The 24,403-nt window shown below is 41.8% G+C and overlaps 2 protein-coding genes across 2 annotated transcripts; one reads left to right on the forward strand and one right to left on the reverse strand.

The window, feature by feature from the left end:
- Window positions 1-4,031: 4,031 nt before the first annotated feature.
- Window positions 4,032-6,044, reverse strand: fancf (FA complementation group F). The gene has a single exon (XM_062462619.1). It carries the CDS (start codon window positions 5,639-5,641, stop codon window positions 4,607-4,609), a length of 1,035 nt encoding a protein of 344 aa, XP_062318603.1. The 5' UTR covers window positions 5,642-6,044; the 3' UTR covers window positions 4,032-4,606.
- A 120-nt stretch (window positions 6,045-6,164) lies between these two features.
- Window positions 6,165-23,999, forward strand: LOC134021602 (growth arrest-specific protein 2). Its single transcript, XM_062462620.1, has 8 exons — window positions 6,165-6,441; window positions 10,762-10,924; window positions 13,173-13,303; window positions 17,059-17,200; window positions 19,050-19,113; window positions 19,246-19,465; window positions 19,664-19,771; window positions 23,091-23,999. The coding sequence occupies exons 2-8, from the start codon at window positions 10,780-10,782 to the stop codon at window positions 23,298-23,300; spliced, it is 1,020 nt and encodes a 339-aa protein (XP_062318604.1). The 5' UTR covers window positions 6,165-6,441; window positions 10,762-10,779; the 3' UTR covers window positions 23,301-23,999.
- The last annotated feature ends 404 nt before the right edge of the window (window positions 24,000-24,403 follow it).

Below are 24,403 nucleotides of genomic sequence, written 5' to 3' on the forward strand. Positions count from 1 at the left end.
TAAGTACAGGGACATTCCCCCCGAGGCAAGTAGGGTGAAGTGCCTTGCCCAAGGACACAACGTAATTTTTAACGGCCTGGAATCGAACCAGCAACCTTCGGATTACTAGCCCAATTCCCTAACCGCTCAGCCACCTGACTCCCTCATTTATGCTTGCCGCTCCAAATTGCTCCACGTTGCTAACTAGTTCATCAATAGCATAGTCTCCTGATCCCAGATAGGACAATTGACCAGCAGTAACAGCAGTCTTAAGGCTGTTGGTAGACATTTCACAAACCCATATAACACTAGAAAATAGGCATATCAATACTGTACAGTGAGTGACTTTGTGTTTCACTTGAACTGTTTTGCTTTCATTATTTATGTTTCATTACAAAACACTACATTTTATTACTGTTTTATTTTACCAGACGTTTTTCCAAATAGATGCACATATGGAACGTTGTTCAATAAATCTATTGAATTTATTAGTGACAAATGACAATGTATGATAGACATGATAACGGTTGATATGGGATCTTGACACACAATAGCAAGTCCTTAACCCCAGTTGCCAGTATTGTGTGTCCTTCACTACAACAGAACAGGGCTGAGGTCGATAGCCTATCTTGTTGCACTAATGTAACAGACTGAACTATTGACTTACTGTGGTTCCTGAAGAAAAACACAAATCATCACATGCAAATTAAATGATAAAGAACAGGTCAATGCTGTTTTACATACCTTGGTGGAGAGCTGAGTGGTTTGCACTTAAGGCAAAACAATATATTATGTGGAACTAAATGTACCCAACTAAGAAATGTACAATATACAGTTTTCACACATGCGCTGAAATTCATTCAAATACTGGTTTCTATAAATAAATCCATCCAAATTCTGGTATGTAAAATCTGTCAAACCAAGCATGGGTGTCAGAGAGGGGAGGGACAGATTCACACTCATCAACACCCACTTCCAATTGCACTTCTTAATCTTATGGGAAATACAATTGTCAACCATGTGGAACATGTTTTTCCAGGACTAACCAGCTGGAATGGTCATGGCTGTTGCCTTCAGTGCAATACCTGTTGGAACATAACTAGTCTGAACATGCATACAACACAGGTCTGCATTAGATGCATGTGGTAGACTGTGGCAATGTCACCAAATGACCGACATATATAATACCAACCATTTAAAAATAGATGTTTGTGTTGGTTTGTAATCCTGGGATGAGCTTGTGGTGAGTGGGGATGGTAATGATCTGAGGGGGCAGGTGTGGTTGTGGCCCTGAGGGACTGTAATGGGATGAGGCCTATCCAAAATGAGGATTTGATGACAGGGGCTGCCTGCCCCTGGGACACTGGCTGAATGTAATTATCCTCTTGATCCACACTCTCTGCTATGGTGAACGGCTCAGGCTTCTGTCAACACAACAATTGTCTCCCAGATAAACCAGATAAAACGTACAATATCTGTTGAGATACTTGGATACTTGGAATATTACTGGTTCACAGAGCTGTATTTTTGTGGTACAACATGCATAAAAGCTCCCAATAAATTCTAAGATTCAGTCAATTATCTCAAATCATGGCCTAGCTTTTAGAGTAACAGTTGCAATTTTATAGCTGTAATTATTGTTTTATGACACCCGTCCATGTTCAAATAGCTCGTTCGCTCTGTTATCTCTCTCTTTATTGCTTCAGGAAGTTTTCAATCTGTCACAATTAAGCTCACAGCCACCACTGCTGTTAATAGTATTGGTAGATTGAGATAGTAATAGGCTAGGCAATAACATTATCTCAAGACGAATTAGATAATGTTATCTCCTACTTAAGTTTGTGCTCTTTAATGTGTCTTACCTTTCAGACACCAGACTCTTGTTACATCCACATGCTGTCCTCCATTTTACTCAACCTTTCTGGTAAGTGATATATCATTTGTCTTCCAGTTCCCCACCCCCAAACCACATTATTTTGACAGCTTCATGCACAATCTTGCCTGCATCTCCACAAAGGATACAATTATACACACACACATACAAGAAAATTTGTTTCAACATATTTTATTTCCTTTTCAATAAAGGGAAAACTATTAACAGCTGCATACTGTATACATTTTTCGCAAGGACCTCAGTCCTCATCACTTGAATAGCTTTCGCACGCACATTAACTCCACCCCCTTCTTTGCAATGTCCCAAAACAGTATTTCTGCAGCTACAGCACCTGACCAACGCCTTACTACGCATTTCTGGTCTAAAATAATGCTGCAGTGGGTCTCCCCCCTCCTTAAGCAAAATGTTAATTGCACCAACATTTGTGATCCTATCCTACAAAATATTAATGCGTTTTCATGCACACACATTTTCACAGTATAAAAAAGGCTGGAAGACGACACAGGACCAAATAATATTGTCCTGCACCAAGGTCCTATTTGAATACCATTCCACCACCGAACAAATCTTAAATCCATTCAGCAGACATTGAAAAGGGTTCGGTTCTTAACCCTTGTGTTATCTTCGGGTCATTCTGACCCATCAGTCATTGTGACCCACTGTCGTATTGCGACAAATTTACCTCATACAAAAACAAAGTGAAGCATTTTCTTTTAACTGTCGGGCTGTCTCAGACCCCCCACATTGCAATGGTTAAAAGAAAATTATTTGTATTTGTTTTTGTATTGGGTGAAATTGGGTAAACACAACGATGGTTCGTTGTGAACCTTTGGGTCATGTGACCCGAAGGCAGCACGAGGGTTAACAATTGCATGATTCAGAAACACACACTGCTCAAGTTCCCTGATGGTGATGTCCTTGTGTTCACGCAGAGACCTCAGATCACCCCACGGTTGTCTACGATCCTGGGACACAGGTGTGGCGAGGGGGGGCACTCCGAACGTGTGGCCAGACAGAAGCCAGGCTGGAGGAGCTTAGGCACGTACTTCAAGGCACACAGCCCCTATAGAAGGCTCCCTATTTAGATCGCCAGATGGGGACTGGATTTGGGTTTTAATTAATACTATCCTTCACCACGCTCCCAACCCCTTCCTCCCAGATGATGTCAGAAGCACCTTTCAAAATGAGCAGACACTCTCAGATTAAAGAACCTGACATGTAGACCTATAGAAGCCTTAGACATTCATTATGTTCATAAAACATCTTCCTCACAACCAACCCATATCTTTCCCCAGTTGCGATGACTGATGTGGTTTGCAGTTACACTGCTCAAATAGAGAAAATGCAAGCACCTTGACCTGGATAGAGAAAACAACGATGCAAGCTATGATAGTCTGCCTTGCTTTCTGCCTTGCTTTCTGCCTTGCTTTCTGCCTTGCTTTCTGCCTGCAGTGACAGGCGAGTCAGAAAGCTTCAGCACACATGACTCATCGCCATGGTTGCTCAAATGCTCTGCTAATCATGTGCAATACTGTGAAAAGAAATGTGATATCTGCCAGTGTCATTCACAAGACAAGGTAAACAATATATTTTGAGTCATCTCATTATTTGAGGCTACCAATTTAAAAAAAACAATTTTTTAAGTCAAACACTGATTTTTTGCTTCTTGTTTACTTGACCTTAGGCCTTCACATGCATAAACCGATATGATGAATTTGAGAGCGGAGGTAAAGTTTAAACAATTGATTTTTTCCCAGCTCGATGCATATGTTCCTCATTGGGTAATAATAAATTGCTTGTGTAGTTTCTGCCCCACGCGCGCTGACCCCTGACGGTCTCTATGTGAATTGCTTTCAGTGTGTGTTAAACGAGCCGTGGCCACGTTGCAAGGGTGTTACCTTTCACACTCCCGGCTGGTGCTGTAATCTGCTGTCTGGCCGTGTTATGTCACACGCGTGCCATTGTGTTGGGTTTGATTGAAGATGCCTGGTCTGACTAATTGCTCCCTCAGCAGCAGAGGTGCTATGACATAGGACTGGGGGTTGTAATGTTTGGACTGGAAGCCAAGTCATGTGACTAGCATGCAGCCAACCAGCCATTCAGAACCAGAGGCCGGTTCATCCTAGACAATGCTGACAGATGGTGACAGGAGAACATGAATGATTGAATAATTTACTTTTAAATTGTATGCATAATATTAGACAGAATGATTCACCACAGCAACTACAAAGATGTATGCCGTTATTATGTTTTTAAAATAATAATAAGAGTCCCATTTCATGCCATATTCCACAAATTTGACAGATAATAATTAAGCAATATATTTGGTTTAATGAATTGGAAGTTTATCTTCAAAAGTTTTGAAAATAATTCCTAAAATCCTTTTATTGCAGATTTAAACAAATGAAATGAGTATCAGAGCCCAAAGGGAGGGGCAAGAAACGAAGTCTGGCCCTTTTACTGGAAAGCAAAGTACATCGTTAGTTGCCTAGGCAACACATGATGCCACCATCTGTCATGCTTGTGCTTGTTGATTCCTACTTCCTAGTGCTATATTGCTGCCAGTACAGAAGAAACACACCAATTGTGTAATGAATATTAAATGAAAAGTAGGAGACTATAGACTAAAGACTGTAGACTATGTAAATATAAATGTTTAGAAAGGCCCAAACCAAAGACTGGAAAATGAATAAAGAGGGTATTCAACAACACTGAGTGGCTAAGTAAAACAATTCACTGTAATTCATAGAGGAGATCCCCCCATATACTGAGGCCTTTCACATCAAAACCTCCATCTGCAGCCTTCAGTGCATTCAATTCTCCCAGCATTTCCTCTTTTAGTGATGAGTATTCTTCAAGTAATGACCTAAAATGGTTCTTCAGTGTCTTGAAAGTTATTCCTTTGGCAGATGTTTGAACCCATTCTCCTTCATCTATATCGTACTCCATTTGGGAAGCCCACTCTTTCAGAATGTTACAGTAGGCCATCCTGAATTTCAAAAACGGCTGGGAAATATTTATCAACAGCCTAATGGGCAGCGTAGAGCACATATTGTGAAATAACCTATTGTTTCGCAACAACCAGTCTACAAGCTTGTCTTCTGAAACTCCTGAAAAGTTATTAGCCGTGTCGTTTTTCCTTGACAACAGAGCAACTGCAATGACCTCAGAGAGATTGTCAAGCTCGCCACAGTTCTTAAGGACAGAGTCCAGGAATCCTTCTCTCTTGTCCCCGTCGCTGTCCATGTTGTGAAGTGTCTCTAGCCTCTCTACAAGCATCGTGCCTTGTACCTCAGCCTCGGGACCAACGGCTGTCTGTCCGCTGTCAATAGCACTGAGGACTTTGCATGCAGATGTATACTCAATGACACGGACGCATTGTCCAGTGGCTTCCTGGCAGTCATTTCCAGTAGTCTTCCAAGAACTGGAAGTGTCAAATAGCAATTTTAATAAAGAACTGGGAAGCGCGGGATTTTTCAACAACGTCGTGAGCAACAATTGTTGACACTGGGACAAGCGGGCAAATGTGACGTCGCTATAGACTCCTTGGAAGGCTGCTCGTAAGCGGTCATTTGTCACCTGCAGTTGTTTTTCCATCATTTTCCTGATGACAGGATTTGTGTGGAACCTTGAATACAGGTGTTCACAGTAACGACTCCACTGAAAGGCCCTGTTAATAGTTTGTTGATCCCATTCTTTTACTCCGTCGGTCTGTGTAACTGCGAGGAGCTCGGCGATTCGTTCCAAGTTTTTAAGAACTGCCTCCATGTGGCGCTCTCTGCTAAATAAAACATGTGCGTGAGGGTCCGGTTCGTTCAATATTTTGAGTCTGAGAGTTGCCTTCAGACTTCCGTTAGCTCTAGGTCATATATTTTCCTTGAAAAAAACGACATAATATACGTTCTACATGCTGTCCTTTGAGGCACTTTTTCTCTCTTCAGCCTTTCCTCAATATGAAGTACCACGGAAGTTCCGAGATAGTTGTCCATTCTTTCAAAATAAAAGTCTGAGTCTGAGTCTTCCGCTAGGTCCTGATATCAACACAAAGGTTATAGATTCTATTTACACAGCACATCGGATAGCCTACCTATTATTATAGTTATTATAAATACAAATACTGACTGTCTTAAGATAAAACAGTTAAAACTTTTAGCTTGGATACTGTCAAATTCTTCACTTCTTAACTATTTAACATAGTAAATGAAAACACAACTATTCAAATTCAATGTGTACAGCTGTAGAGCTGCTAAGCGGGTGAAAAGACTGTATATGCAAGCTGCCTACTCATGTCAAACTGAGGCAACGCGAAGAGCTGCTATAGGGGAGGAACGCATCCAGCATGATCAAACTTCCGTCCCATTGGCGTTGCAGATGAATCATTCGTCTCTGCAGTTTGCACAAACTTCTGACAGTTACATTACCTATGCCTATCTGCCCGGGGTCACTGTTTTCCAAGACTGACTCGAGGATAGGTAAAATATCAGTAGAGAAAAGCATGAATATAGAAACCCCGGAGCCCAGAGGACTCACGGAAGGACGGTCCGCATCAAACAGTTCAAAAGCAAAGGGTGAGTGGAAGATCTCCGACAGCTCATTACAGATTTGTTTGCCACTTCTACTCTATTCCTGTGTATTCATATTTATTGTGTTTTACTAAGCTACACGTGATACCTACCATGGGTATAATTATTGCATTTGCATTTGTTTTGAGGTTTCTGAGATGCTTTTAAATAAAAACAAATATATTATTTACTACTTTGTTTTTTTGTTTTTTTTTACAAAAAAACAACAAACAAGTTAATCACAAATGAAACATTTCAGAGCTTGATCAAGTTATTTTCATGGCTATGCTTCTGCAATTACATCTTAACCCTTGTGTTATCTTCGGGTCATTCTGACCCATCAGTCATTGTGACCCACCGTCGTATTGCGACAAATTTACCTCCTACAAAAACAAAGTGAAGCATTTTCTTTTAACTGTCGGGCTGTCTCAGACCCCTCACATTGCAATGGTTAAAAGAAAATAATTGTTATTTGTTTTTGTATTGGGTAAAATTGGGTAAACACAACGGTGGTTCGTTATGAACCTTTGGGTCATGTGACCCGAAGGCAGCACGAGGGTTAAAACCTACATCGGGCACAGGACTCAATTATGCAAATAGTTTAAACTTTCACACAGAGCAGCCTTGTTTTTTATTTTGGAATGTCTATGACTAACCCTGAAGTGCCAAAATGTTTTTTCTGTACTAACTCTGCAACTTTCCCACAACTTTGACCTAATTTAATGCCCCCCTCCCCCTCCTCCTCCCCCTTTTTCATATGAGGTCAGGCATTTTATTTTTTTAAAGTTTACTCTTATTTACAATAAGATTAAATTACTCTTGTGGCTTCTTTATTAGTTGTGAACATAGAAACTTTACACGAAGAGACAGCTTTGAAAGTTTACTGCCCTTTTTAAATGAGATACACAATGACAGGAGACACAAGGACAGGAGTGCATGCACTGACCAACAGAAAAGATAATTTGTTAAACAGTATATAATTTATTTTCATTCAATTTATGATAACATAAATGAACAGTTTTCTGAATATCTGATCATTATCATATTCAGCCTGCCTTTCAGATACCCTTGCAAAATGTTGTCAAGGCGTACGTCAGCACAGGAGCAGTCAGTTCTGAATGAAACTCAGTAAATGTTTACAATTGCTAAAAACACATTAGTTATTGTGTGAAATAGCAATGAAAGTTTATTTTTCAATGGCAATTGCACATTGTAACATGATGTCACCTATCGGTCAGTATTCCACCAAAAGCTAAATGGTCGCTGCTGAATAGACAGGTCACTTATAGATCCGTTTTCTCTTTTTAACCCTTGTGTTATCTTCGGGTCATTCTGACCCATCAGTCATTGTGACCCACCGTCGTATTGCGACAGATTTACCGCATACAAAGACAAAGTGAAGCATTTTCTTTTAACCGTTGGGCTGTCTCAGATCCCCCACATTGCGAAGGTTAAAAGAAAATTATTTTAATTTGTTTTTGTATTGGGTAAAATTGGGTAAACACAACGATGGTTCGTTATGAACCTTTGGGTCATGTGACCCGAAGGCAGCACGAGGGTTAAGGGGAGGGGAGCAAAGTCCAGCCAGGGTTCTTGGGACAGCGGGAGTGTATGACTCAGCATTCAAGATTCATTATCAGATTCCTGCTGTGAAATTATCTGGAGCCAACTGTTGTGTGATATGTTTGCATTAAACAGGGTCATGAAGAGGCCTGCAAGGGGACTTTAAGGCAGGTATTTTAAGAACTGATGTGACTAATGCAACTATGTATTTTATAAAGCCATGACCACCATGTGGTGGTTGGCCACACTCAGAATTATGTATTTTACTGCGAAACTAAGACAAAATTTATGACTTGTTTTTTGTTTGAAATTCCCTAAAGAAATGTGGCATGAGACAGGACAGGGAACCTCTAGTCTATGGCACCACATTACGTGCTTCTGAGCCAAGAATGATATTATGTGATTACCAAATATTATGTGAAATGTGTACCAAATATAATGTGAAACCAAATATTACAGAATTACTATATAGATAACTAATTTTTCCTATTTTGTCCCCTGAAATATATGTATTGACTACTTTGGCTGTTGACAAAGGGTTCTATTGTGAGAGAGAAGGTTGGCTCTGCGCCTTGTCAGGCTTTCCCCTCAGTGGATGTGGGAAAGTGCCACTCATATGTCATTACTCTACTCCGGTGCCTGTGATGTGTGTAGGGTTGTTGTTGTCAGAAAGACTAGCCCACAAGGTCTTGGTTTCCTGTTTTCACTGGGGTGTAACAGCAAAGTTTATATCCTACAGGTCTGTAGTAAGGTCCAATGGCCAAGGGGCTTATGGAATCCACAAACATTTTTTATTTGTACTTCAGTCTTGCTCTTAAAATGTCTTGCTCCTTTGAATTGTCATCTGAGGATATACTCTTTTATATGTACTTTTCTGTTGCATTGCAGCTGTTCATCCAACTAGTATATGTGAGACTGACCAAACATGTCTCAGCCATATTGTATGCACTAGGCAAGCCTACTAAATCAGTGTGATAGCAGTTTTACATTGCTGTTTGCTCATGGCATTCTGCATTGAAGCATCCTCCTGCTACAATATTTACTTACTGGGGAGAATGTGCTGTACAGTACATCAGAAAGAGCTAACACGAGCCTGGGCAGTAGGGGATCCATGTAGTAGATTCCAACACAAGGATCCAAGCTCCTTAAGAGCCTTTATGGAGCCGAATGGACTTGGGTTGTTTTGAGTAAATGAACGCGTCGTTATTGAGGTTATAATGGACCAGAGTAGTGTGAAGCCCAGCTATTACAGGCTAATGTCTGTCAGGGGAAATGAATGGGACATGACCAGGGAATGGTAAGCTTCATGAGCAGAGACCTCTGGCAACCTGTGAACAAAATAAATACTATACCCATGGAAAAGTCAACATGTCTCTGCTCACAGTGTGTTTTTCTATACAGGAATTATGGTGCATATATGGTGACAGCTAGTCTCTTGAAAAACAACCAATTCCTGCAAAAGAGGTTTTCATAGACACTGGACCATCTGCACTGAGTACGTAACCCAGCAGAACAGTTGGTAACATTCTTGTGATGTCACCATGTTGTCTCAGTGTTAAAGTCTTCTCACAACTTTATGTCACAGTCACTTGCTACAGGGAACGAGCCCCCTGTCCCACTTTTTGGTCTGAAAAAATAGACATTGTGGGGAGCTGTTTATATTTCCCCTCTGATCATTCACCTGGTCATGCTGTCCATCTGGTTTCCTGCTGTGCCGTCTGCCACTCCTAGTCACCTCACTCACTGACTCAAGGTTTTCAATCCACACATTGTTGGCCATTGAATAGACGAAGATATTGAGAAAATAGAACATATCATGTTTCATCGAGCCGCTTTACCGCTCTCCTGTGATGTCTGAGGAAGTGCCGGTGATATTCACATTTACATTTACTCTTATCCAGAGCGACTTACAGTAAGTACAGGGACATTCTCCCCGAGGCAAGTAAGGTGAAGTGCCTTGCCCAAGGACACAACGTAATTTTGGCATGGCCGGGAATCGAACTGGCAACCTTCTGATTACTAACCCGCTTCCCTCACCGCTCAGCCACCTGACTCTCCTATATCCCCTGATATCATGCTGTAATGGAGGAGCTCTGGATCAGGTTTCTGTAGCATGGGAACCCCTTCTGTTCTCTCTGTCAGTCCGTGAGATAGAAGTCCTACTGTACTGTGTTGGCTGCTATGAAAAGAAGCCTGTTCGAGGTGGGAGATAGGAATAGGAACCAGGCTGAGAATGTTCTGTGTCATTAGGTGTGCTGTAAACCACACCAGGGCGAGAGCAGGACTTGTGTTTACGTCCTCCATGTCAACGTTTTCTTCCATGAACTTGGTCTTTTATCGGACACCGAAGTGACCGTTTCTTCTGATGTGTACTAACCCATGTGTTCTTTGAGGGTAAAGCTCAGTGTTTGGAGCATTTGACTGCAGATCAAGAGGTTGCAGGTTCAAATTCCTCCTATATTGTGTGTTGCTTTGCATAAAAGCATCTGCTAAATGAATATATTATTATTATTATTACCGGTACTCATTTACATTTAGTCATTTAGCAGATGCTTTTATCCAGAGCGACTTACAGTAAGTACAGGGACATTCTCCCCGAGGCAAGTAGGGTGAAGTGCCTTGCCCAAGGACACAACGTCGTTTTGCACAGCCAGAAATTGACAATCAATCTTCGGATTAATAGCCCGATTCCCTAACCGCTCAGCCATCTGACCCCGGTACTCTTGATGTGTCTGATTTCTTCTCAACCTCCTTATTCCCCAGGCCAGTGTTAGGTGAACCATGTGCAGCTCCCTGAGTCCGAAGCACCCCAGTGGCCCAGGCCTGACAGACATGCAGCAATACAGCCAGTGGCTGGCCAGCCGGCACGAAGCTAGCCTGTTACCCATGAAGGAGGACCTTGCCCTCTGGCTCACCAACATGCTCGGTGAGATCCACCACCACTATCAGTTTACTGTAGCTGTCAACAAGAAATGATCCTGAAAGTAATTTTATACCAGTACTTGTGTCATCCTCAAGACCCCTTAACGGTGTTTCCCCCATGATATCTAATAAGCATTGTCAATGAATAATGAACAAAGAAAATATTTGTGTCAAAGCCAGTTGAGTTGGATTGCCAATAGACCCGAGTACAGTTACGGTACTGTTACTGTGCCTTGTTCAGGAAGATATGTGGCTGATTTGCACAGCTAAAATACATCCTCTTCAAATATTTACATTAAACAAAGGAGATGAGCTCTGAGACGAGCCATAGCTATTCCTAGATATTCCTTATTGTAAGTGGTGTTTAGATAAAAGGATGTTTACTTTTATCCTGCCTTGGCTTCTACCAGATTTTGTTGTGCTACGTTCTTGGCTCCTCAAGGGGTTTCGTGTATTGATCCGAAGCTCATTACGAACAGCAAATGAGACCAGAGCAGAGACTCCCACTATGACACCAAACCTAATTGACTAATGGGTGTCGTTAAAAGCACCTAGTACTATGCATAGGCAGTAATGCATGTTGTGTTTTGTCTGTTGCTTGCATTCCATTTCCAAGTTCTTGAAAGCTGATTTAGTTCTAATTTATTGAGCATTCTAACTCTGATCCTCATCCTTATCACTGTCTCCTCTGCGCTGCATCTGCTGGGCATGTCTGTTTGCGCTGGCAGCCAGCAGTGTTCTGTCATGGGAGGAGTGTGGGTAGCTTAAGAAAATAAAGGCTGTACACACTGTGTATGTAGTCTTGCACAACCAGCAGGTCTGCAGAAGCTCTGCTCTGGAAGTATATTTCCATAGAGGGATTTGGCATTCGTGTTTTTACGATTTGTCTTTACAAATAACATCAGAAAAGGTCACAAATCCTATAGTCTTGTCTTGTAAATAATTGATTGTGGCACACATATGGAAGGGCTAGTTATGACTGGGAGGGAATGTTTGTGGTTGGTGGAATGCTTACTTTATTGTGGGTACACAGGAAGGTATATTCCTATATAGGAAGCAGCGACTTACAGTAAGTACAGGGACATTCCCCCTGAGGCAAGTAGGGTGAAGTGCCTTGCCCAAGGACACCATGTCATTTTGCACGGCCGGGAATCGAACTGGCAACCTTCAGATTACTAGCCCAATTCCCTAACCGCTCAGCCACCTGACTCATTATATCTAAATATGATATAGATATAATGAATGATTAATACTGTATATTGGTAGCGAGTTGCTTCATTACATAGATAGACATATATGTTGTGATAGGAGTATTGCTTTGACTGGAGCTGAAATTTTGTTAGCTTAACCATAGGTTAGAATGTTATTTGTAAAAATACTAGTCATGGTTATGTCCCCAGTAGGATTAATAAACATTACCGTGGGGCAGAAAGGGGTATATTTTCCTTCTCTAGTGAGAAGGAGTGGATAGCATGAGAATAAGGTAGAAGCTTAGAGGGTATTTCCCAAGCTCTCAATCTCTCCTCCTCTGGGCTCAATTACCACATTTGGAACTCATTAAACATCCACCCCCCCCCAGCCCCCAGCCCCCTCCTTCTATTAGAAAAAGAAAAGAGATGAGAAAATCACTCTAGTTTCTTTCCACAGACACCCCCTGCCACCACCTCCTATTTCAGAATGATCTAACTGAAAAAGAATGGCCGTCTGGAAGCCAGTCAACTGGAGAGACCACATGTTGATCACTGTTCTATCTCTGCGAGTGTGTTGGATAATGAAGCATTACTGTGCAAAATCAGATGGCCCCTGTTCATGTGCCTTAGCTATCTGACTTTGTTACCCTGCAGTGACCTGTATTCAGCTAACATCCCTGTTCTCTTGGCCATGTGCTACAAACAGTTGGCCACTACTTGAAGTCTCTAAAAGCCCTTCATTACTCTTTGAGAATATCTTGAAGTTTTATGATATTTCTATTCAGAAACTGATTTTAAGTTTTGTGTAAACTGAGGCAATATTGTATTTCAATTTGCCATATGCAGATGTGGTTTTGGTAGGCATGTGGTTGCAGAGTAGACCATTTGACCAACTTTATCTGTAACTTTCAATATTTATCATGTTATTGTCATTTTAACTAATTGTACTGTTTGATACGTTTTTACCTAGTTACTGTAAATTCAAAACCAGGTTTTTATGTGGAAATATGTCTGCTGTTTGACAGGACTAGTCTCTTCACCTGACCTGCTCCCTACACACAGGTTTGGAGATCACTGCTGAGGGCTTCATGGATCGTTTGGACAACGGCTTCCTGCTGTGCCAGCTGGCTGAGACACTGCAGGAAAAGTTCAGGAAGAACAATGACAACCTACCTGGCCTTGGCAACGGCAAGGTACACCTCCACCAAGACAGAAAGTCAGGCTGAGACATATTAGCAGAGTGCAAATTACGGGGGGGTTTGGGGGGGTCTGACCCCCCTAATTAAGACTTGGACCCCCCCAAAAGAGGTAAAAACAACAGGTTGGGGGGTTGATACACGCCCTGGAGAAGAAGTTGACCCCGCCGCTTGTCATTGTATAATTCGTACCATGCATATTAGCATCCCCGTAGCTATTGCTTTATACCAAGTTTTCTTTAGAGCAAGTACAGTTCAAACACTTCTCATCACAGTGAATATGTCTCAGCCATCCTCTTGGATTACAGTCTAGGAATCTTAGGAATGTAACCACCCGTGAGGCTTCTTTATACCTCCTGACTGACAGTCCATCTCCCAGGATTGTTTTGGTCTATATTTTTGTACAATTACAATGGAATTTTGAACCCTGACAAAACATGACTCACTAGACAGTTAATCTTACTGGTCTCACTCTCTTCTGGCTTGTCAAACAAACCAAGGTATCCTCCTTCAAAGATAACCGCTGCAGTCTGTTCTGTTCTCATGAGATGAAACGCTTGGAGATTCTTGCGTACCCTGTATTTACATTGTACTGTTGACGTAAACTGTTAGTTACCCTTTTTTATAAAGCCCCACTCCACTTTTGAAGTGAAACAACTGAAAATGTAATTATAGCCTTATTTTAACACCAGGATTTAACTGATTAATTAACTGCTCGTTATGTATTATATCAGCATAGAGTATTTCTGAAGATTTCATTTGTCTATTTGGCTATCTTTCACATGATACCATTGCCCAGGACACGTACGCACACACAACACACACACATGCACACACACGTGCACACACACAACACACACACATGCACACACTCTAGTTTTATGTTTCCCTTCTCTGTAGTCCCACATTTGAGTAGCCTGCCATGTGCTTCCTGACAGCAAGACAATGTGCCTTCTTATGGTTTGTTAAACTGCTGAATATGCAGTTTTATAAGGACCCATTCAATGGCAGAAACGGTTATTATTTTTTAATAAAATCCCAGGTGGGTAATTTTTAGAGCCTGATGTATGTTGTAAATTATTGAATATATGTTTTGGCCGTAGTCCAACCACATAAGGGCCTCCATAATTGATTGCCGTTCTCTGATCACCAACTAGGCTGTTCTATGTGACACTGGTACAGCACCGAACAATACCAATGTGTTTTGTAGAATAACCAATATTCTACAAAACACATTGGTAAATGTTCCCTATTGGGGATATGCAAAACGCATAGGGAAAGGTTGGTAGCATTACCAACCATTTTTTAGCTCAATACAAACCCCTCATGGCAGTTCTGAGTTAACTGTTAAGAGTTAACAGAGGATACCTCAAGACTTAACCCAATAGAGCTAAGTAGTTTACGGCTAACCAAAACCAGGTTAGTAATAAAGAATAGCTTGGCTGTGTCTGATGCGTGTAGTTTTACCGAGATGTAGTATTCAGGTCCTCCATTGGCTTTTGGACTGACCTCTTGCCTGAAATCTAATTTGCTGATTGAGATTGGGTCAGCAGTTACTTTGACTGTCTACTTGTTGGGACTTTGGCAAACCATTCACTGGTGATCCATCCAGTGACTTATATCGCTGCGCTATTGTTACCGCTATTGTTACTGCTAACTCCATAACTCAGCATGGCTGTATCTTGTTTTTGTTTTTTGTGATCACGTAACACTGGAGAGGTGTATAAATGCAAAATGCATTAATAAGCTGCTGGACTGTTGGTCCAAGCTGTCTTAAAGACTGGCCTAGGCAGCTGCATGGCTAGTTGAGGCATAGCTTCTAGTGTAAGTCAAGGGCATAGCTTCTAGTGTAAGTCAAGGGCATGCTGAAATGAACAGTCTTGAAACAATATACTGTGTAGTCAAACTGTATGTTTCAATGACTGAGGGGTAAAGGCCGATTTTCACTAACGCTGGGCGTGATTACACTAATCACACTCCTGAGAAAGTGGAAGGGGAGCAATAGGCTCTTTTGTTGAGCCTTGGTTCTTCAGTAAAAAAAAAAGTCTTGATGTTTGCCTGCAGACTTTAGTGAGCCGCGGATGGTGGGTCTCCTGATCCCAGTGGGAGAGTAGCAGCACAGATGTGAGGAAATACTTGAGGTCAACGGCCGTGGGACTAGGGAGGACCTGCTAGAATAGAGGGATCTATTGATCTGAGAGACCATGGAGGAGTGAGAGACAAAGTCTTCTCAAAGCAGCTCTGAGATTTATAGAAAAGGTTGTACGAAAGGGGTGTTAAGATATTTGTTTGGGAGAATATAAATGGATGTTATCTCCTTCAAAGCTAAAAGAAAGGAAACCTATTTTGTAGTCCGTTTTTTTATTTTTATCGTGAATGTTGTGCAATGAAGCTCTTATAATAGAATCAAGTATGAGAGATTGAACACACTGTACATGACGTTCAGTAACTGTGCCTGTTTCCCCAGTTTTTAACATAAATCTTCTAATTTGACTCACACAGTGGCTACAGCTATTTATACTTTAAAAGAGCCCACCTCGTCAAAGCAGTTTTAGGCAGCTTTGAAGTCCCATCATTATTTGTAGTTGTGTCATAAAGAGAGTGGGTCTAAATGATTCCAGAAGGAAGAGTTGATGAATTATTAACTGTTGCTGTTGAAAGCTACGCTTGAACCTCTCTTCATAACAGTAATCCTCTTGCAGAGAGATTTCACTCTGCAAGAGCAACACACTGTGTGCTCAATGTGAAAGCTGTCTTTAATTTGTGTTCACTTGTGGTTATACAAATGTAACATCAATCTCAGATGATTGCATGCATAGAGTATACTGTAATAATTGCCAGGCTTTTAGGTTACAGTTGCTTTACCTAAATATAGCCCTAAACTGTATTTTTCAGGCTGGTATGTTTTGAAATTAACCAACTAAAAATGCAAGGCTAAACTAGAGCCACTTTGTTAACATATACAAGCTAAAAGATATATAAACTCCTCGCTGGATGTATTTATTGAGTGAGTAAGGTACTAGTTTCTGTCCATTTAACCCTAACCTCAACCTCAGAGCTAGTGTGACTGTTAAGGCATGCTGAAGGTAGGCTTGACAGGTAGCCAGTAAGTGGATACGTCTGCATGTGTGCGACCAGCTAAGAGATGTGCCTGTGTGGGTAACACCATTGTCGGAGGAATTCAAGATAGTGGAGCAGTAGAACAGATTCCATAGTCAGGAGTGCCTGGAAAGAAAGGAAAATTCCCCACAAAAGACTGCATTTTTCCAGCATGACCTCATTGTACCTTTCTCCCTGCTCAGACTCACACATCCTGTATAAAACCACAGCGAGGCGCATGAATCTCCCAGTACGCCCCGTGTGGGGGTCTGCCGCTGTGTGATTTGATCCTAAATCATAGCAAGCCTGGTAAAGTAGCCCTGGGTTTCTTTCACCGCCATCTACCATATTGATCTGTGAACGGAAAAGGGACTTGATCCTGAGCTGAAACCAGAGCCTGGACAGATGGAAAAGACATCAGTGCAGATACAGGGGGATGGGGATATATTCTGTTGGAAATGCTGGGGGTTGGGTTCATTGGCCCCGATTGGTTAACTCGGCTGCCTCTTCTCAGAGAAAGGAATTGTTAAAAACAAGTATATTAGCTTCTGCACAATGCAACTTCCTTCGGACAGCTCCATCCTATTAACCTGATTGCTGTTGGTGATGTTACAATAATAATCTCAACCCTAATCTCTCCCCATCTCTACCAGGCTATTCCCTGTCGTAGGATACCGTGCCGAGCAAGTGCTCCTTCCGGGTCTTTTTTCGCCAGAGACAACACAGCCAACTTCCTGGCTTGGTGTCGTGAGGTTGGCGTTGGAGAAACCTGTTTATTTGAGTCTGAGGGGTTGGGTATGTATTGTTATAGATCTGCCTCAAGTTTTTTGGGTGAAATTAATTATTGAGGTCTGGAAAATTGCCTATTTGTATCCTTAATTGCCTCTTTGTTGTCGCTCATATCCTGTTCTTGTCTGAGCCTAATAAAACAGTGGTGTCATTAGGTAGCGAGACCGAGTGAAAAACTGTCAGGGGTGGAGTTTGCAGAGACTACAGGCCGGAGTACAAACTGTCAGGTTTCACCATCCCTGCCTTGTCTGGCCCACTCCTGTCACAAGTACAGGAGGAGAGACCCAGATTGCTGTCTTACATTTACAGTTAGTCATTTAGCAGACGCTCTTATCCAGAGCGACTTACAGTAAGTACAGGAACATTCCCCCGAGGCAAGTCGGGTTAAGTGCCTTGCCCAAGGACACAACATCATTTGTCACGACCGGGAATCGAACCAACAACCTTTTGATTACTAGCCCGACTCCCTAACTGCTCAGCCACCTGACTCCCTTAGTCATGGACTGCAGAGGTGGGAGAAAGAGGCACAAAAGCATCTCTTACCAGTCTGAATGGGCTCATTATGCTTGTGGAGGACTAGGCTTTCTTTACCTCGCCAACACTGTCCCATGGCCCTCTGTCTCCATCTCCCCGGAGACAGACTGTCCTCCAACCCAGATACCAACACACCCCTTTCCTACACGCACAATACCTGCTCAGACAGCAGCACACTGTGATGACTGAGGCAGTTTTGGTTTACCAGGTGACTTTGATTCCCCCGCATCTTAAACCAACATTTATCGAAAAATATACAAGAAGGGAAGCATGGAGGGATGGGTGGAGTTGGAGAAAGTAGGCCAGAGCTATGTAAATGTCTGCATCAGGGAGTTTGCTGCTCTATTTTTACACTGACACACTCAGCGCAGGCTCTGCTGGGCGATTTTGAAGTAACGAGCGAATGATCGCAGCCTGAAATGCGTGTGAAAACACTGTCTTAACATTTTGTTAATTCATTCAGATATACAGACAGGATCTTTCCCTTTTTCAGCTGATGTCTGATATTCACTGCTTCAATGCCAGATTGACCGGTTTTCAACCCCATGTGTGAATAACATGACAGTTCATAGAAGAAGACTGAAATCTAGAAAATGTACAGTCTCCTCAATGTACAGGTGAAATACGTATGCTTGCACCTGAGGGACTGTTACTGGATGTGTCAGAAAGAGTGATTCCTTTGTTCTTTCTCTCTCCCCCTCTCCTCTGATGGATTGTGCAGCATCAGTTGTAAGGTTTGCAGTCATTAGGTTTATAGCTTCTTGGTGTGTGCAGTTTCACATGCAGCATGTTCCTCATCCACTCTCATTGTGTAGTCAGAGATTTTGTGTTTAGTACATTGTCAAGTTTTACTAGAGAACTGCTTCCTGGTCTTCATAGCATTTAGTTAAATCATAGTATCGTATTTTGTCAAGGCTTAAACCAGTTTTTTTTTTCTCAAGGCCTGTATTTTTTTTTAATGATCCCAATAAAACCACAGATCTTTTTTTTTGTTCACTCAAATATGATTGGAATTCAATTTGTCTTATGATATATAAACTCTTATTAAGTTCTATATTTTTCGAGCAATGTAAAGAGTTATTAATCTTAATTACTTTAAATCAAGATTATTCAGTTCCATCTGTTTGAATGCATGAAGATGCTATTAGAACACTGAATATACTGTTTTCTTTTCACTTTGTGTTATCACATTCATCACCACTGTGCTTCCACTCATTAGAAACTAAATATGACATTGCCATTGTTGCCTGTCATAACCACTGGGTGTGAATAAGCATTTTGTGGGAATATATCTGATCAGATGCCTGTCTTTCCCCTGTAGTTCTTCACAAGCAACCCCGGGAAGTTTGCCTTTGTCTCCTACAACTGGGAAGGATAGCCTCTTGGTGAGGTGGAATATTCTTACAAATTGACGTGGAAATTACACATTTTTCCTGTCCTTGAACATTTAAAGGCGACTAAGATTCAGACTCTTCTGAAGTAAACAGAGTTATGACCGTCTTATATTCTTCACCCAGGTACAAAGTGGAGCCTCCTGGGCTGATAAAGCTGGAGAAAGAGATTGAGCTGGAGGAGAAGGCCCCTCCACCTCCTGTCTCCCCTGTCTCCCCCTCCTCTGTCTCCCCCTCCCAGTCTCTCTCCCCCTCCCTGTCTATCTCCCCCTCCCCATCCCCCTCTCCTTCTTCTACCAAGTGCTCATCCAACAAGAAGAGTACAGGAAAGCTGTTGGATGAGGCTGTGAGTGAATCCGTCCAAAGCAAAAGTTTTCATTGACCAATCTAATGATAAAAAACGTATCTACTTCCATTCCTTCTTTTCAAATCAAGCCTATGTTATTACATTCTGGGGTCACTGCTAACTGGCTGTCCAGTCAGTCATGAAGTCTGTCAGCATGAAGAAACTGTAGGTGTGTCTATGGCTGTGCATGTGTTGCAGGTGAAGCACATTTCTGAAGACCCACCCTGCAAGTGTCCGAGTAAGTTCTGTGTGGAGAGACAGTCCCAGGGTCGCTATCGCGTTGGAGAGAAGATGCTGTTCATTCGGGTGGGTGCAAGCTCATGTTATCCCATTGGACAATAGCTATGTTACGCAAGATGTCAGGAATGAACACATAGGATGTACTGTAGCTGAACTGCAGTAGTTTCAAAAATTATGTTGAAATAAATGGATGCAGATGGGATGTACATACAAGCGAAAGAGATCAAGAGAGTATCTAGTAGCCTCATTAGCCTCATTCATAATTTGCTCAATCAGAATTATGTATAAAAGAAAGTATGCTGTGTTTCAAGAATACTAAATATGTTAAATTACCCTAAAAAATGCAGTTTGTGGCGGTTTGAGGAGGACACCTATACCGTCCCCGTAGCAACCCACTGGACCCTTTAGTTCAAAGATTTTATGATACAGATTTTGGCTGAACTGCTTTTACCCACTGTGTTATTTATTGACTTCTCAGTTTTGGCTCGATCTTTTAGTTTTATGAGCTCCCACTAACAATAAGGTTTTTCTTCTCTGCTCCAACTCACATTTTCACTGACGCAGTCACACTGCGTACAGCAGTCTGTTGATATTTGGTCTACATGTGGGATGAAAGTCATCCTTTGTCTCTGGCAAGACCTCTGTTGTTGGGAGGTTTCATTTACTGGTAATGGTATTCCAGCAATGTCTCTGGACAGCACTGCTCACTCATTATAAGGAGATTATTGTCTTTTTCATTGTATGATACAATGGAAAAGACTCCCCATATTCCAATAGAGCTTTATTAAATGTTTGATTCTTTTATAATGTTACTTTTTGATTGAGTGATTAAGCACTAGGATCCAATACAATATCATGCAGAATTGCTGAAGATTTCATTTGTACTCATTACGCTAAAGACCTTTAGATTTGTGGGCTTTTTGGTATATTTTGAAACGCAATCGGATGTGAAATGAAGGGTATTCCAATGGGTATTTGATAAGTGAAAAGACCAGCAGAGATTAGGAAGCATTTGTACTCCAGGGATCCTGGTTACCAGGCAACCCAGTAGCAGGATTCACACCTCTCAGAAGGAGGATTGTGTGGATTGTGTGCTCAAGATGTTTGAAGAATACACTTTAGGTCCTCTGCTGTTAGCACACTGTACTTGCACGATGGATGGGTTTGTGCTCTTATGTTGAACTAAGAGATAGAGAAATTTCATGGCTAGTTCATCTCAATATATCAAGATAACATCCACCACCTCTAGTCTAGCCCAAAGGCATTCTGGATATTTCCTCTGCCTAATGGACGACAATCTAGAAAATGTTATATCCAAGGTCCTACACTGTGCCCCAGAAGTATCCATGCTTTCATTATTAAGTTGTAGAGCTCAGGTTTTCTGAGGCATTGTATAAGAGGTAAATATCTACATTCTTTGACTACATGGCATTTTTATCTTTCACACTGTTCCTGTGAGTTGCCGAGCAACCAAGGACATATGCTGTCTTGTCACTTTGTATTTGCTTTTCAAGAATTCTCAGAATGCCTTTCAGAGGAATGGACATTGAGTGTCTACTGTCTAAGTTATTTGTGTGCAGACACACAATTCCAGGAGGTCAACTTGAGCATTCGTCAGGGCCTCCATCCCTGTATGGTTCAATAAAAAATTCAACTCAGAAGCTTCAATTAACATTCCCCCAAAACCTTCTCCTTTACAGCTCATACCAAAATAAAATTATGTTGTATGTTGACTAGTCAGAATCTTCAGGCAATAATGACAGAAGATCAAAATGGAACAGAATGACTGATATGATAAAGTGGTATTCATTTAACAGCTGTCACTAACTAACAGTTAGTGTACCGTGGCCATGGTATACTTGAACTTACATTAACACATACCACCATATCAGCATGATCTGACCTCAAATTCAAATCCAGAAAATATTGTCTGCTGGACCACTTAATAGAGAGAGTAAACTCAGGGGGTTATACAGGCTACCTGTATGAGGTCATCCAAATTTGATTCAGAGTTGTCCGAGTAGTTAAATCAAGTATGTCCTTCAACATAAAGGCCAGGGTTAGAGAAGGTGAAACCTTTTAATCACAAGCAGTCAGCGATCTACCCGACCCTTTCAGCTCCCAGAGTAAATGAGAGGCTTGTACCTCCAGTTAGAGGTTAGAGTACCACAAAACGGGCAGCTTGATGCTGCACAGGGAGCCAGTGTCCCCCAGGGCTCTCAGAAACTCTCCTGGGCTCAGTGGACGGCTCAGTGAGATGGCGCTGGTGTTCTGGCTCGTGGTCTCGTAGAGCGTGATTGAAACCCTGTCTCCACCACAAGCCTATTACGTCCCCGGTCACACAGCCCGGGGGCCTGCTACTGCTGATTGGAGCTCCTGCCCTCCCAATGCCCTGTTGATTGATTTCTCAGAAATGTTTGATGTTATGAAGCTGTCAGGGGAAGCCTCTATGTTTTACCTTAGGTCTGTTCACTTCCAGCTCTTGTAGCCATGCCATGGTGTTTTTTTGTTGGTATATTATGAAATATTTATTTATCAGTAAAATAGATTGTTTCATCACTTAGTGTAACGTGAGTTAAGAGGTGGTGAGGCAGGGGTGGGGGGTGCGGGGGTTTTAATGCAGTGCCTCTGGGGAATGCAGGCATTTGAATTGCCAATGGGTGATAAATATGGCAGAGCAATTTATTTCTTCTGCTATTGGACTAGGATGTTACCATGGTTCCCAACTCTGAGAATTCAGTGTATGTAACAGGGGAAAATTCAGGGCTGTAATTAAAAAGGCGTGGATGAAATCTAAAATATATTGCTAATAAAATGCAGCCCTCTTCACATAAATTCATGGTTACCCACAACATATGATTTATACATTTCACATTTTCAGTGAATAACACACAAAAAAGCCAACTCAAAAAGCTTGTAATTTTAGAGAACAGTATAGGCTAACAAAGACTCAGTTACAGAAGGCTAGTACAGTGTGCTTTCAGCAAATTTTGCGCCAACTTTTACATTATCCTTCATAGTCCCTGGCAGTCACCGCCCCTGAGCAGTCAAGCGGACGGGACTGTGGTTGCTAGAGGTTTCCAGCTTTACCATGGTAGCAGTTGTAGTGAGATGTAGAACTGTTCTCTACTGATCGTAGTCGGTCAGAGAATTCCAGATCAGTTATCTAAACCCGACATGCTTAGTGGCTCATTGATCTTACACTCAAGATTTATCTTACACACCCGCGCAAATTACATTTGCTCAGCGTGTAGTCTTAGCAGACATTTCTAACCCTAACTTGTATTTATGTAGTCCTGCTGTCATCAGTAGCGGTAACAATGGGCCATTTAAAAGCGTGTCAATCGTGAGTTTGAACCAGCGCTGTCCTGTTGCCTTCCTGTAGATGCTGCACAACAAACACGTGATGGTTCGTGTTGGAGGAGGCTGGGAGACCTTCGAGAGTTACCTGCTAAAACACGACCCCTGCCGCATGCTTCAATTCTCCCGCGTAGATGGCAAGACCTCTCTTATTGCCAGCAAGTTGCCAAACATCAAGGACCTTACTCCCGACAGCTACCTGGTGATGGCTGCCCACTACCGCGGTAAAAAGTGAAGACATTAAACATTGTGAGGGTTTTCAGAGGATGAGGTTGGTCACTTTTAGGCTACCCTCTATTGTGTGTGACGATGCCACAACGGTGACATCTAAGTTACTGCATCCATAGGCAGCAGGCTTGTGTTAGGGTCACTCTAGTAGCCGTACGTTTTCCAGCCTAAGAGCTAATTATGCAACGACCTTCACAATGATGTCCAGCCTGGGATCAAGACTGGTAAATCTGGTTCTACAAATAACCTTTAATGTAACATTTAGTGTACTTTACGCAGTTTAACTCATTGTTTGGTATGGCTGCTGTGTGGATACTGATCTGATTTGGTTGTGTACAGTTAGACAGACACTAGTTTTACATGTTATTCCAATTTCCAAACCACTGTTCAGTTTATTTGAAGGAGCTTGCTTCATCGTCAGATAGCTTCTTAGTTCAGTCTTCATACCAAAGACCTCTTTGTGGTGGTCCTCCACAAATGTAGATGTCATTATTATGATAATAATATCCCTCTTTACTAACAATAGGGGGAGCAATAGGCCTACTTGTTTACATGCTATTTCGGATTTTTATACGTTACCTATTTTCTGTACTGATCTGTAATCATTTTCCTTCCAGTAGTTTAATTCTGTTTGCCTTTTTCGAACCCAATATGCTTTGTTGTAAGATTTATTTCTGTGAGAATAAAAATGAGACAATTTCCTAAACGGTATTTATATCAGTAAGTTTATTGTATTTACTCTTACACATTATACATAATCATCACCTACAACTGTACCAGAATATGCATACATGTATTGAGTCTGTTGCTGAGCGGTGAGGGAATCGGGCTAGTAATCCGAAGGTTGCCAGTTCGATTCCCGGTCATGCCAACTGACGTTGTGTCCTTGGGCAAGGCACTTCACCCTACTTGCCTCGGGGGAATGTCCCTGTTCTTACTGTAAGTCGCTCTGGAAAATAGCGTCTGCTAAATGTCTAAATGAGTCAGAATTGAGTTACAATTACGAATCATTAAAATCAGCATTTCAGCATTGACTTCTTTTGGCAGACAAATATTCATAATTTTTGATTCACTGCAGCAGTCATGTATTTTTAATCAACTACTGACCCC

Source organism: Osmerus eperlanus, chromosome 5, assembly GCF_963692335.1.
Source record: "Osmerus eperlanus chromosome 5, fOsmEpe2.1, whole genome shotgun sequence".
Taxonomy (NCBI): domain Eukaryota; kingdom Metazoa; phylum Chordata; class Actinopteri; order Osmeriformes; family Osmeridae; genus Osmerus; species Osmerus eperlanus.

What these genes read in the sequence shown, in the direction of transcription:
- fancf (XM_062462619.1), bottom strand. Translation starts at nt 5,641, where the DNA reads ATGGAGGCAGTTCTTAAAAACTTGGAACGAATCGCCGAGCTCCTCGCA.
- LOC134021602 (XM_062462620.1), top strand. Translation starts at nt 10,780, where the DNA reads ATGTGCAGCTCCCTGAGTCCGAAGCACCCCAGTGGCCCAGGCCTGACA. An exon ending in CTGGCCTTGGCAACGGCAAG is followed by an intron (nt 13,304 to 17,058) that starts GTACACCTCCAC and finishes CATCTCTACCAG; the next exon opens with GCTATTCCCTGTCGTAGGAT. An exon ending in CTGGGAAGGATAGCCTCTTG is followed by an intron (nt 19,114 to 19,245) that starts GTGAGGTGGAAT and finishes TTCTTCACCCAG; the next exon opens with GTACAAAGTGGAGCCTCCTG.